Genomic DNA, 14,698 nt, shown 5'->3' on the forward strand with positions numbered 1-14,698 from the left:
TCTGTCCTCTCTGCCTGGTCTGGAGTGGATTAAAAAAACCCAAGCAAGACCTTGGGTGAAATCCCCCCAGGTCAGCGAGACCAGGATTTCGTACTCAATGTGCAATTCCATCCAACCCACTTGCAAACAGTGCACAACCATGCAAATACTTTCCAATCCAAAACATTTGTGTACAAGCTGAACTTAAAACAGACACTGAAATAGCTTAGGCCACAACCAAGTTGTTTGTAAAATCCTTTTTAATCTAATAGAAATGTTTTCATGAATTTTTAAAAAAGAGTTCAATGAAAACAGCTTTGGATTCAGACATTCCCTTGCCACGTTGTGAACATAAACAGCAGCATTGCACTAGGAACAAGTGACACCGACCAGTCGAGCTTCACGATTTTGTATGAAGCGGAAAAAAAAGCAAACTGCTTTAGTGGAAGATAATTTGAATTATTTTCTTTCGTTTCTTTAAAAAAAAAAAAAAAGAAGCAACAAACACGGGCTATCATCTCACCATTGTTCTCCTTCTCCCTTCTTAAAGGAAGAGTTTAGCTCCTGCAGTCTGAGCGCTACAGCAATGTTTGCCAAGTGGAAAAATACAGCGGGAGAAGAAACTATTTATCCCCAGTGCTATTAAACCCCCAAAGTTGCAGGTCCCTTTAGAGGAAAGCTTTTCTTACATAAGAAAGACAATTAGAATTGGCAAACTGATGCAAAATATTTATTCCAAGTTAGTTATTTTTGATGCAGTAGTTTTTCCCCCTCATACAGACTCAATGTGATAGTCACTTTTTTAAATCTGTAAATAATGTTATCAAAATAATCTTAATCTTTGAAATCTCACAAAAAATTTATATTTTACAATCCACCCTGAATATCAAGGCTGCAAGAAGAAGAACACAAACAATTCCTATATCCAAATATTTTACAGCTGTACCCAAAAAAAGAAAACCACAAACGCCTGGTTAAGTGATGAAGCTCCCCGAGCCGCCAAAAAAATAAAATAAAATAAAAAATTCATGTTATTAGCATTAATTTAACATAATTAGAACTTCAATAGCCATTTTGTCATTGACAATGATTGTTTTAGCACACTGTTACCGCACGACATCATGTAATGCAGGCGGCACTGTTAGAAGCTTGTTGTTGCAAAGATCAGTCAGCCACTTGTATCCTGCTTACAAGACTGAACTTGTGCACTGCCCCACAAGGGATTTTTTTGTCAAAATTTGCTAGCTGCACAAACTTCTATTAAGCATTAGGGCAAAACCAAAAGAAAAAGCTAAAGAAGCCAATTTCTCTCTTCTTTGGGATACAATTATTTCCCTTGTGCATGAAGTTATCAACAACAAAAGAAAAAACTGAACAGACTGGAGACAGAATAAACTCTGTTTAGTTTATACAACCCCAAACACATGTTGAACTATGAACTGAGTTTATTGGGTTGGTTTTATTTATTTTAATTTTCTTGTGCCCACTCTCAGGCATCGTCATCTGACGTTTCGCTGCTACTAGTTTCTGTGTCTGAGTCCTCAATCTTTGTCTTAAAAGTGCTTCTCCAGTGGAACAACAGGCTGGAGCCGCGGCCCTGAAGAAATCCATTCTTCCCAAATCCGTTTCTTCTTCGCTGTAGGAATGAAAGCAAGTTTTAAAACAAGCAAAAGTGCGGAGAGTAACTGTCGCCAACCATCTGTGAACACAAATTATATATTTAACTGTATACACATGCTCTGCACGGATAATGCAGAATCATCAAGCTGCGCTACAATCTCACTTCAATTCTTTGTCTTCTCGAACATCCTTAAGAATTAAACCACAGAAGACTTGTGCGTGAGAAGGCAGAGGGAGGAGAGCCATCATAAGTAGCAAGAGCTGTAAACATACCTGCTCTGACTTAATTTGGAACTCTTTGAGCTCATCCTCCGTGAGGGGAAGGTAGTTCTCATCATTTTCAGGATATTCCTGCCATCCCATTTCTTTCAATAACCTGATTTGTGGAGAAAATAAAAGGGGCATGGGAATTAAAGCAAAGGAACAATGGCAAAGGAGAGAACATTTTGTCCATGAAGCACAACATTTTGTATTAATTCACTCCCGATTCACCAGGGAATCTTCTATATTGCAGATCACTTCAACAATGCTTCGTGTTTACCCAACATTTTTCAACGTCATTTACAAATATGTAATCATCAGCAGTGCTGTACAATGGGTAAATAACTAGTGTGGCAGAGGGAAAGCAAGGCAGAGGTTTGAAATTCTACCCAAGCACAGTGAAGGAGGACATGAGGCAATCAAACCAGTATCGCAGCTCAGAATCTCCTAAAACTTACTATCTGCTTACACCAGATGCTCACACACTACTTACTCACTGAAGCGAGATACAAGCTGAAATACTAGGTAAATATTTTCTTAACTCTCCTCCACTTTTACAGCATTTAAAGCAGCACAGGAGTATTCTAAGTGCAGACAGAAAGTGGTGTGTGTGAGGGTGCATCTTCAGTCTTCAGACCAACCCATTTAGGACACCTGCTTGTAAATTAACCAGAATCACACTAGGTTTGCACTCACTCCCAGTGTGGGCCGGCAAGTATCTAGGCAGCATTAACACACAGGGATGTGGCACTAGAGAAGCACTGGAATTTAATTACAGACCTTGGTAACGTCTTGGCTCACCTGTCATCAGTGTCTTGTTTTACTTTCAGTAAGACTCCACCCAGTCCAGCACCAGTCATGAAGCCCACACACTTCTAGCTCAGTACACACAAAGCTACTGCTGCTTCCCAGAAAGAGAGTTGTCTTTGAAATAGTTTCCTTCTCCTCACACAGTCCAAGGACTCATCCTCCTTTACTCCAGACACTTTATTTTGCCATTTACTCACCTGTGTTCTGCTTCCAATGAATGAGAGAGGTTTTCCCCCTCCTCCGGCAAAGGGAGAGAAAGGCCATTCTGATGGCAGTTCTCCTCCCAGTTTTCCTTTGGTTCTGGTGTGCTGTTGCTCTCCATCTAAAGAAAAATAAAAGCATTGAAGTGTGCTTGCACAGACCGCCAATAGCACAGTTCCAAGTTCAAGCTTCTGCTTTTGGAAGGAAAGCCTTTCACCTTGAGTCAGTGTTTTTTACAGAGCCTGGACTGATAATGGTTGAAAGCAACTTCTACCTGGCTGTGACAAGACAACACAATATAAACGACATTTGGTGGACTGCACTTTTGCATCCAGGGAGTAAGTGCTGGCATTACAAAACCATCATCAGTGGCTTCAGAGTGAGAGTAAGAAAACTATGAGAATGAAATACTCCTAAGGACGCCCTTTACATACACGTTAAGCCACAGACTTACGCACTTAGTGGTCTGGTCCAAGCCTGTGAGGCTTGAGCCACTATCCTACACCTTTCACGAGTGCCAAGTTCTGCTTTCCTGTGGATGTAGTTTGACAAGGAAGTTTGAAAGCAAATTAAGATCTTAAAATATGCTATTGTTCCACTCCTTAGAGAATCCTTGCAAAAATCTAGATTACCTTCACCATCTGTGACCTTCCCTTCCACCTCATTTATTACTTATCCATTTGCATTTCATCATGTTACGTATCTCCCTTCATCACAGTGCTGCACACTAGTTCTGCTGGCATGTGGGCCAATGGAAGTCATTCCTTTCCTCCTCCAGAACCTGAATTACATACACTGCTCTGTTTTTTTCAGTACCCAACTCCTAAAAATACATACATAATGATCATATATACAGTAAGGACAGCGCTTACATCCTCCAGCTTGTCACATTCTCTGTTCTCTGTTATCTCCCCATTCCTATCATCTTTCAGTGCCTTCAGGAATTCGCTCTTTTTATCAGTGGTACGGCGCATCAGCTTCGTCAAGCGTGAAGAGCAGATCTCGATGGGAGGGGTGGTGCTGGAAGGACTCTACACAAGGAAGGTAGAATATAGAGACTTTCAAACTGTATTGCTGCGAATATGGGGCCCTCTTCAGGCTCTGTGCTTACACCTTTCAATCACCCATCAGTTCTTTGGCTGGCTCTTAACCTCTCAAAAAAACTGCAATGTCAAATTCCCATCAAAACACTGACTGGTGTTGCACATTCACTTCTTCCCTTACCAGCACATTGTTCTCCCACCTATCATTATCGATTCTTAATCTTTTTTTCTTCCCCTAGGAGTCCATTCACATGGCCATGAATAGGTTTATTTTGTTCCTTGGCAATGTAACTCTCTCAAGCAATGCTGGAGCCTACAACAGAATATTAAGGCAGAGAAGTTCATGCAGGACTCTTACCCTACAAAAATTAAAAAAATAAGGAGATTAGGCTCAGTTCAAATTTGTGTCTTAAGCCATCCTGACAGACTCTACCCTGAAATTAAGCTATGGGGTGCTAATCTCCTTTCAGGGAGTGGTCACATCCTGAACTAACCACAACTGGATGTGAAATAGCTAGCCACAGCCTCGGTATCCTCCCCTGAAGAGCACGCTGCCGATTCCTTGCTGTGTACACTTGCAGCCCAGATGGTTCAGTGTGTAGCCAGACACAGACAAGCCTGGAGCTTGTGGGAAATCTGCTCAGCTCAATTCATGAACTCAAGGTAACCTCCCATGCTCTTCCACAGTGTTTAAGCCTTCTTAATTATCTTGAATCTGTGAACCAGGCATGAGGCACAACAGTTTGCACGTTAGCAGTGCCCCAGCCATGACGCTGCAATGATAGTACTGCTAACCAAGATGAGCTTTCAATTTAATCTGTTCTGTCATTTTGACTGGACACGCAAAAGAAATCTAAAAACATGTTATGTGGAAGTTCCCAATATCTTAACCTTCTGCTCATATACAGAGTTCATGTCTGGCTACTCTAAGACAAGGAAGAATTTAGTCATTAATATGGATACCTGACGCTAGAATCTTGCATGCAAAACTATTATTTTCCTTCACTTACTTGCTTTGATTTTTTTTCCTCAATATTAAAACAGAGTAAAATGTCCTGAAGCCTGTAGTGTTTTTCCCACTCCCCCCAGCCTTTTTTTTAAACTAGGGTGGGAAGGTTGCAAATTCAGGCTCTTCAAAATGAGTATCTTTAGCAAAGTGTTTTTATCATACTCACAGTGCTCCGAGCGAAGATCAAGGGAACTAAAATATTTAGCAAAACAAAAACAAGGCAGCAACTTCTGCTTGTATTTCTAATGCCGGCTGCACATGAAACACTGGTGTGTAATAATGCCTTTCAGGGAAGTGCATGCTGAAAGTAATGTCTTATGGTAAACATTTCTCAGGTGGCCTTTTTGGATTTTGCCTAATTCAACACAGTAAGGAACAAATCAGCAATTGTAACAGACGTAACAAGTGACTGTGAATATTAGGATAAAAAGCTAGCATAGTACTGAAATTAAAGCTCTCAACATAGTAATTAGTTTGACTGCAGTGCCAGAAGGTAACAATGAACAAAGGAGACTAAAAATTAGATGTCTTCGGTAATTTGGAATACTCTACTAAAGCACTTGAGCTCTTTGCTAGAAGCAGCCATTTTAATGGCACTGTATAGAACTGCTGAGGTACTAAAATTTAATTTCTACACATTAAGTGAAGACAGTTAAAGCTAAGGTTTAGAAACAAGAGTCCTGAAAGGGAATTGAATTTCACCTCAATTCTGATTTTATTCATAACTTTCTGTAGAAGGCTTTATAATACTAAAAGAGAATGTTACGTAAAGGGGTACAAGTAGTCATTTTTGATGCCTTTTCTAAAGGTAGGTTTAGCCCTTTGACTGAAACATCAAGGCATCTCTCAGATTTTTTTTTTTTTTTTTTATGAGATCACTATGCATAATCTCAGATTTGTTCAGATATCAGTCTGTTTAACAGGGGTAGCTACTCTAACAGAAAAGTCATCCTGTATCATTTTAAGAATTCAGACTGTATCTTAATTTGGTTACCTTAGACTGGCTTGTGAGGACATGGTGTCAGTGCTAGTTGGCACCCTTTTAGTTTTCAACACACTGTGGTCTCTTATGAATAAAGGTGCTATTTTCAACACTTCTGAAGGAGGGGCATTATCCCCATTTCAGAAATAAAAAGGCAGAGATTACTTGTAGGTAGTAGGCCTAGGGAGCTAGGATTACAATAGTATTTGCTGGCCATGGTCCTGTGTTTCCATACTGCATGTCTCCAACAGATTCAAAGAAAAATGTAATACAAGTGTTGAATTTTAGTTGGAAGGAATTTTTAAGCCCTTTTTGTTTAGTTTTTTAGCCCTTTTTATTACCACTGATTGACAGTGGTAATAAAAGAAGTATTAAAGGAAGTACTGCTTGTTCTGGGGAAAACCCAGCTGCCTGCTCCTGCTGTCAGATTAGCACCTGACATCTTTGCTGACTAAAAGTTTCAGCCAAGACCTTCTTGCGGGGGGCGGGGCGCGTGTGTGTAATAAAATAATGGAGACTACTTGCGTTACTACTGTATGATATAAAGTGAATGCCCTTCTCGGTATCTACCTGGAGGTGAAAGCCTATTTAAGTTTACATATTTATGCTGCAAAGGTGTCCATACTGTGCTGTGCATTACACAAAAAGGAAGGCTGTCAGTAGCACAAAGGACTCGGTCTGAGGACAGACAAGGCAAGGTAAGGGAAAGGGATACAGTGTAAGATCTATTTGTCAAAGTGGCAGGTGCATGCTTGTTAACTATTGCTTTTAATGACTGCTTTTACACTCACAGCAGTGGCTAAAGCAGAAAAGTACAGGCTGTTGCAAAGTAAAGCCTGAAAAGCAGAGAATCATAAAGATGACAGTCTTATTTTAGAAGTAAGATCTGTAAAGGAAAAAGACAAATGTACAACTAGAAAAAACCCCACTGTTACACTTGAAACGCAGACTCATTTCAAATTATGTGAGTAGGTCACTTATCACGGTCTGTTTAATTTTTGTTCTTTTTACGTATGATCTCAAACCTCTTGAATTTTGATTCCCAGGAGCAGAAAAGTTATTCAGTGTCACTTTTCTATTAAGCTTTGGGGAATTTCAAGCTCCAAACCAGCATTTTGTGTATAAGCTATCAAGTGATGCATAGAAATGTTGGCCAAAATGTGTTTTTTCACAGTTACTGCTGAAATGTTAACAATATGCAAGGTTCTCTCCATACTTCAGACCAAAAGCAGAGGTCAGTCAGTTTCCACCTCACTTCCTTCCAACACCAAAATTAAAAACAGACACCGTAGCTGAAGATACACGTACACACATTAAACCCCCTCAACGCTCTCAGAGCTCATTGCTTGTGCTGTTGCTCTCCTACAGAAAGGAAATGAGGCAGATCACTCTCCTTCCCCTTCTTTTCCCATATTAAAGAATAGCATAGGAATCAGTTTACCTATCTGTTCCCATCAGTTCTTGGTATCTGCACTCTGATAACACCAAGTCTATGCATGTCTAGTTATGCAACACTATTTAAGGCATTACTACTTTTTTTTTTATATTGGAGAGAAATTCTAATACATTCGGACAAACACCAATGGCTTTACATCCAGTTAAACCACATTATTTCTTTTAGCGTATCAGAGATGTGGCAGAACGTGCCAAGAATGTACAAGTGAGTCATTCTTCAAGAGTGCAAAGGTAGGTATACCACATACAGAGAGGACCTCACCATGTTTAAGCTACAGTAGGTGATAGTGATAAAAGTTCCCACCTTATCCCCAAACCCAACCTCTTACCTCTTTGGGAGAGGTGAGGACTGAGCCACTTGCCAGTACCGCTGGTTTGGTTACAGACACTGGACTGGTAAAGGCAGAGTCACGGCTGGAGGAAAGCGAGCCTGGTTTATGTTCACTTCTGTTGGCTTTCCATGGACTTGGCTATATTGAAGAGAACACAAGATACTGGACAGTAAATGGTAAGGCATAAGAAGGGGTTGCTTGCAAGTAGTAAAACAAATAAACAAACATTATGTTGGCTGCTGTATGGATATTCTTCCTCCCTCTCCAAGAACAGTCTCAAGTTTACCTCGACACCCATTATTTTTCCCTGTCTTCTTCTGTTTTCCCCAAACCACACAAAATCTGCTTCATGGGCACCACCCGCCAGTAAAACACCGTTAGAGCTCAAAGAGAAAATTCAGCATTGCTCTTCATTAATTGGAATCACCACCGAGTAATGCAATGCATCTTACAGCTACCCACAGACGGGAAGTAAAAAATCCCAATTAAATTCACATTTCATATGGGAACACTGTATGCCACAAAGAAAGAGTTTGCATCACTTGACAGGAACTTCCCCTGTGCAAGGAAGAAGCACATCAAGGAATATTTCTGTCCAGGCTAAGAATGCAAATTATTTATTTCCTAGGGCTCTGAAAGTGTCCATCATTGCACTGATTTAGCAACAAAAAAAAGAAAAAAAGAAGAAAAAGCAGCCAGTTCATTAAAGTGCATGAGCACTTGCTGTTTTGCTCTGGATACTCTCTGCAGTATCCCTTCAAACACACTGGCGATTTGGCTGAAAAGCAAAGACTTCAAGATAAGTTTTTGTAACTTGGAATGTTATTCTTGAGCCCCTCTTATCAACCAAGGACAAACTGTGAAGTGACAGTCTTTACACAAAGGATCCTAACAACAGATCCTACAGAAACTTGTATCAAGTAGCATGAGAAATACACCTGTCAGAGCATTAAAACATACTGGTTCCTTTCACCCATTAGACTTCTGAAGCCAACTTCAAGTCATTAGCAAAATAACTCATGCACAAGTGGGATTCAGTTAAATCTGAGATGCAACAGATCTTGCATTCTGCAAGCAACGAGAGCAGAAGCCATTATTTCAGTATGTTCTCACTCTCCATTGGGTTATTTTATTCATTTTTACATAAATAAAATCAGCAGGGGAGGCCATCAGCATTACTCTTCCACTCCAACTTAAAAGAAAGAGCAGTCCACATTACCGAATGGATCATTTGGCATTCACAGCACACATTCCAAGCATGCCCTTCAAACCCAGAAAATATCCCGATCTGCGCAATATTGCTTGGTACTAAAATTAGGGTGTAGAATTACTATGACAAAAAGTTTCTCTCCGCAGATCCGGTGGTTGCACTGTTTAGATACCCAGCTCTTGGCTGCTGATTGTTGTTCTCCCAGCGTCCACAAAGGGGCAGCTTAGACAAATTCAAAGACAGACCCCTATTGCTTTCTTAGGGAGGCCACTAGATTCAAGCACAACAACTAGAGATGAATATCAAAAGGAATCGTTTGCAGATTATGACCTTCATGGCTTGCTTGACTGTGAACAATTAGCCATCTCAATTAGCCAAGAAAGAATGCACTTGTTTCACTGCCGCCTTTCAGTACTACTTGGTACACCGTAACAAAAACATTTTCCATTCAGTTTGTCTGTGACAGCTTTCCAGTACTGCTTTGTCAAAAGGAATGTTTTGACCCCTCTACTACTTTATGCACTGCAATTTCTGTACAACTTTCTAGAGTCTTCAGACTAATGCATCCTACCATAGCTGCTTTATGTCTGTACCTTTAAAAAAAAGGCATCATGCACACAGTTTTTCTGCCTAAGGATATGCTGATCTCCCACCTTTTAGCTTTGCTAATGGTCACCATTCATTAACAAAAGCGCTGTTGATGACACCAGCAGACAATTTGATAATCATTTTAACCAGTAGGATTTTTCCTGTAGTTGGCAGAATTTGGCCTGAATTAAGAGAAACTTACAAAAGAGAAAGAAGCTCTAAACTTGATTTCTTACAAAAAAGCTGTTAATCTTTCCTATTTTGCTTTTATCTTTGAAGTGTATAAGACTAATTAATCATAAGGAAGATTTTGTTCGAATGTCACAGCCAGCGTTAGTAATTAATAAATTTTAGAACTCAAAGTATTTGGACACCTTTTTAAAGAACGACCTAGCTAATAATTTTCTTTAGCTTCTTAAATACTTTCACTATCAATCCTACAAAGTTTCTAGGGCATCTGTACATGTAAATTCTCTGGAAAAATGGGCAAGATAAAGCCTAGAACTAAGAAACAAAAAAACTACTTGTTTTTTCAACACTCCTATATTTCTTTCAGTAAAAATTACAGCACAAACCCCATTACTTTTCCAGGATGTCTTTAAGGCTCAACTAAATTAGAGCTAAATTGAGGATGTTACAATCTAATCTGATCTTAGCCTCAATTATGTTTTAAACACATAAAAGTATTGTAACCCAATAAAGATTTTTCAAGGTAGTCACGTGAACAATTCAAGCACATCGTAGCACACATTCCACTTCTCTAGAATTGCTTGTTTTGTCTAATTAAGATAAGGATTTGTCTAATGCATGAGAACACACCCATTCAAACAGACATTAATTTCTTCAGAAGAGAGGTTAGTTCTCTATATGGACAAGACCAAATGGCATTTTAACAGGGAACAACAATTTTGGTGGTAAACAGACCTCTACTGTAAAGGCCACTACCTCAGGACCTACTGGACTCCAACTCCTGCTACTTGTTAGGGGGTTGATTCCCTTGTCAAGGGAGAGAGTTCTCCCTTGATCTGCAGTTCGCTAACTTGGTTGGAAACCCTTGTACCTTGGAAGGAGGAGCTGCGGGTTTAGGAACCAGATTTTTGTAGACACTTGGGACAATAGTGGTGGCTTTGTTGCCATTTGCCAGGTGAGAAACAGGTGATGTAAATGCAGCTGAGAAGGCGGCGGCAGGATCCTCTTTTGAAACCTTTTTGATGACCAGCATCTTGGTAGGTTGCTTGGCACTAGGGGGGTTTTCTGTTAAAATAAAACGAGAAAGTTTATGAAACTGAACAACTGTATTTCAGAACAGCTTCAGTATACTGATCCAGTTTCTCCTCTCTCAATCTTAGACGCTACACATCTGATTTTGAGACTGCTATCAGCTGTTCTTTCATTTCAGCTTTCAGCAAAGATACTGGATAAGGATGTCAAAGTCCAATCTTTTTTCATTTAACCACAACAGCTCCCTTGACATTGAAGGGAAAAACCTATGGGTGACATCAGCTAACAGCCTTCCACCATACTACAGGAATCGGAACAGATATTAGCATTTTTTTGAGCAACCATGGATCAGCTTTGTTAATTCACTAGCACAGCAGAAATACTTTGCATAACTTATACCTCAAAAGACACAGTGCTTTTACGAACAAGCACAATTAATATTTCTTAGGCCAAATCAACACATTTGCAGGAGCAGAACAATTTAAAAACAGTAATAGTATAAACAGGTAAAAGCCCCATAAATGCTAATTGTCATTATTTTTTGAGCAGAACAATAGCTACCTGACAAACATGAAAAAAAGAATACAATCTGGTACTATAGCAAGAAGTGGTTTTGAGGGTTTTTTTTTGTATTTGTACTATTTATAGTATCTAACCCAACTGATCTAGCTGCATTCTAACTAGAGATTAACAAACCTGCATTTAGTTGCTAGAACTGGTACCTTGTTTCACTCAAATTTTATTTATTTATTTTTTTTTAAAAGGCACAGATTCACATACCACATCAGAATTAAGAGCAAGCCTGTTCTGAGTTTAAAAAAAAAAAATCAAATAAATCCAAACCACAGAATTATGACAGTTTTGCTGTATTTCTAATATGAAGATCGCAAGTCAGGAACTAATGCCTAGTTCACTCAAATATGCTCTGCCCTTCAAGTGATGTCTGCATGAAATTGTAACTGCAGTAAGACAGGAAGCAAATGCAGAACAGTGACATTACTGCCACCAGCAGTTTTTTTAAGACAAGACAAGCACAGTTTCAAGTAGACAAAAAGGCCAACAGATTAGTGAAGACTGGGGGAGGAAAACAACAAAGGAGAGAAAGCTGCAAACTGTCTGCTTCACTTAAGTCTTTAAAATCTTTCTGAGTGACAAAACTAGCATTTAAACATTGGTTACAGCTTTCTGCTTCAGCATCAGCATTCTGTACAGCGGTGTAAACACCTTTACCTACCCCATACTCCAGAAGGTGTTCCTAAAGGTTTGTTCTGGTTGTTGTGTCTTCCAGCTTCTGGATTCAAAGATGGCTGCAAAAAGACAATGCAAATTAGTGTATCATTGTATCGCATATAAAAAAAAAAAATTCAGTATTAACATAACATTATGCTTCTAGCAACCCAGAGTACAGGTAGATTTCTCTGAACAGCACCTGAATTAGAAGAGAGTGCTTTGTCACAAGACATCTAAAAATCAAGTTTCTATTCTCCTTGGCTTCTGCTGTATTTCCAACAGAACTATCAGAAGGTTCAGGATAGGCCCTTTAGTCTTCTACTATACGATTAAGTAGATTCCACCAACCAATACACACATAAAAGATTCAGGTATTTAATCAGCAGCTCAAAATATAAAACAGAATCTACATCATCAGTATATGAAGAATCTAGTCTAATTTCCCAAATATTTTTATACAATAATTATGCATTAACCAATAAAAAGATACCCAAAAGCAATACTAGGCTCCTAATGTAAAGGAATAATGACTATATATACATTTACTGACAAGCTACATGTAAATTTATGTTAAGCTTCAGAGTCCACTTTTTCAGGACAATACTGCATGCAGACTCAGTGCTCTCTGTAGACTTACCTTTGATTCAGTATCAGAATTCAACTTAGTGGAATAACTAAGGATGTGTCCAAGCTCAAAGCAGAGTACAGAAAATCTAAGCATTTAATGACAAGCGTTCCTGATTAGCTATTGCTCTTCCCCCGTCCCAAATAACTTCAGTTCAAAATAAAGCCATCTTTTTCCTCTTTTCAATGAATTCTTCATACGTTAGTTACTATGGCGACAGCATAAGTCTCTAATAATGAGCTTCTGAAGTAGTAGGCATTCCTGTTCTATAAGAGTTAGGAAAAAATGTCACAGCATAGCATAAATTCCTGCCTCAGACCCTAGAAATTCCTCTGTTTCAGTGCTTCATTTTTTAGTTACGGGTCAGTTTTATAGCAGGGGTGCTCACACCACAGGAGAACTTAGACTAACAGACCGTCTTGCAGACCTTTCAGGAAAAGTGTTGCCGTCGTCGGTCACACAGGCCTAACAGCTACATACTTAACCACAGTATACATTAGTTTCACCACTACGGCAAAGACAATATACAGGAGTTATTTAGCAAAGCTTGCTGCTAGACAGCGTGTGGTATTATCATCTTAAAAAAAATCGGGGGAAGTAATTACAGAAGAAACAGCCATGTAGTTGGGGAAAGGCACTCATCAAGGCACTGAAGAAGAGAATGAAGTAGTACATGGAAGAAAGATTTAGACCAAGACAGATTACAACAACACACAGCCACAACCATTACAATAACTTTCTACATTTCAACAGGCTTTTGACCGTCTAAAGAACAGGCTTATAGAAATCCTGAATTACAGTATTCTTGAGAAATCAGATTAACAGAAGTCTACACATAAGCTTTATCACTGCTCTCCAGGCGTTAACCACCCTGTGATGCAGGGTACCACTCCCAGCAGAAGCAGTTGAACAAGAGCATGCAATCACTCCCCAGGCACTTCACTGAAAAAACCCAGCAGCTTAAATCAAACTGGCTCCTGTGGCAATTTAAGTGTAGACTCTAGATTTTGGCCTGAAGCAGCTGTGCGACATTCATATATTTCACTCCAACTCCTAGCTTCCTGAATAGAAGCAGTGCCATCAAACTGCCATGACAATTTCAGCTGTAAACAGCCTTCCAGAGCGAAAAGCTGAATAAGAGAGCAAAAAGCTCAAGATGATGATACACACAACCGTGCACACTATCACCAGAAACTCTCATTACTGGAGGCAGCAATGGCTTTAGCATTGAAGATGAAGTCAGAAGAATTGCATTAGGTGAAGGGACTGAGTTACCAGAACCTTACAGATGATATTGACCTCATTACACTGGTCAAGAAGAGTCTAGAGAAAGCAAGAAACAAGATGCAAAAAGCAAAATACGTGGTCTGGTAACAATAAAATCATCAGGGGACAGGAGAAAAAAAAAATTAAATTGGAAAGAGAAAGCAGAAGAGGTGTGTATATCTCAAAGCATTAGCATTAAGGAATGCACACGGTAAGGATGAAAGCCATAAATCCAAGTACTATTTGGTAAAGTTTGGAAAACTAAAGATATTCCAGTAAAAATAGAGCCAGGATGTAAGAGACTATCATACTGATAATACCACATGAATCAGAATGCTGGATAAGAAGAAAGTTGATGAATTGGAGATACTGATGGAAGAAATGGGTCAAGCAATCCCGATCCACAGATTAACAGAGAGATAGGAAAACATCTCTGGTAACAAAATACTATTCCAGAAGATTCAAGACAGATGGTTGCAAAGCTCTGAGCACATGTCATGAACAAGCTTGGGAAGGTTATCACAAACACCAACATGTACCAGAATGCAGGAAACAGGAACAGCAGGCAGACTGAAGATAGCCAAACAGATGTACTTAGGAGCAAATAACGGCTTTGTAAGCAAAGCCACAAAGTCAATACAACTTCTCGTCCTGTGGCAGACCAAAGTGTCACCTTATGGGTTTTGCTGAAGATCTGGCTTGTGTGTTAGAATGCTGTCTTCAGTTCACAATAACCATTTGGCAAAATATAGTAATGTGCTAAAACCCATAATCCAACAGGTCATCAAATCCCGAGGACTCTGGGTACCAATTAGCATCCTGTCAGCACTGGCATTATTTTGTTAAATCTGTTGTGATCTCAGACA

At 39.4% G+C, this 14,698-nt stretch overlaps 1 protein-coding gene across 1 annotated transcript in view; it reads right to left on the reverse strand.

The window, feature by feature from the left end:
- Positions 1–221: 221 nt before the first annotated feature.
- The window catches only part of GPBP1L1 (GC-rich promoter binding protein 1 like 1), a 30,307-nt gene continuing 15,830 nt past the window's right edge, over positions 222–14,698 (reverse strand). The window contains exons 6-12 of the mRNA XM_009287310.2: positions 11,946–12,018; positions 10,551–10,744; positions 7,690–7,830; positions 3,744–3,902; positions 2,868–2,992; positions 1,873–1,975; positions 222–1,615 (exon numbers count right to left, since the gene is read on the reverse strand). Coding sequence (XP_009285585.1) covers positions 1,469–1,615; positions 1,873–1,975; positions 2,868–2,992; positions 3,744–3,902; positions 7,690–7,830; positions 10,551–10,744; positions 11,946–12,018 — 942 coding nt within the window. The 3' untranslated portion in view covers positions 222–1,468. The remainder of the gene's footprint in view (positions 1,616–1,872; positions 1,976–2,867; positions 2,993–3,743; positions 3,903–7,689; positions 7,831–10,550; positions 10,745–11,945; positions 12,019–14,698) is intronic.

This window comes from Aptenodytes forsteri, unplaced genomic scaffold (genome assembly GCF_000699145.1).
Source record: "Aptenodytes forsteri isolate BGI_AS27 unplaced genomic scaffold, ASM69914v1 Scaffold119, whole genome shotgun sequence".
Classification (NCBI taxonomy): Eukaryota; Metazoa; Chordata; class Aves; order Sphenisciformes; family Spheniscidae; genus Aptenodytes; species Aptenodytes forsteri.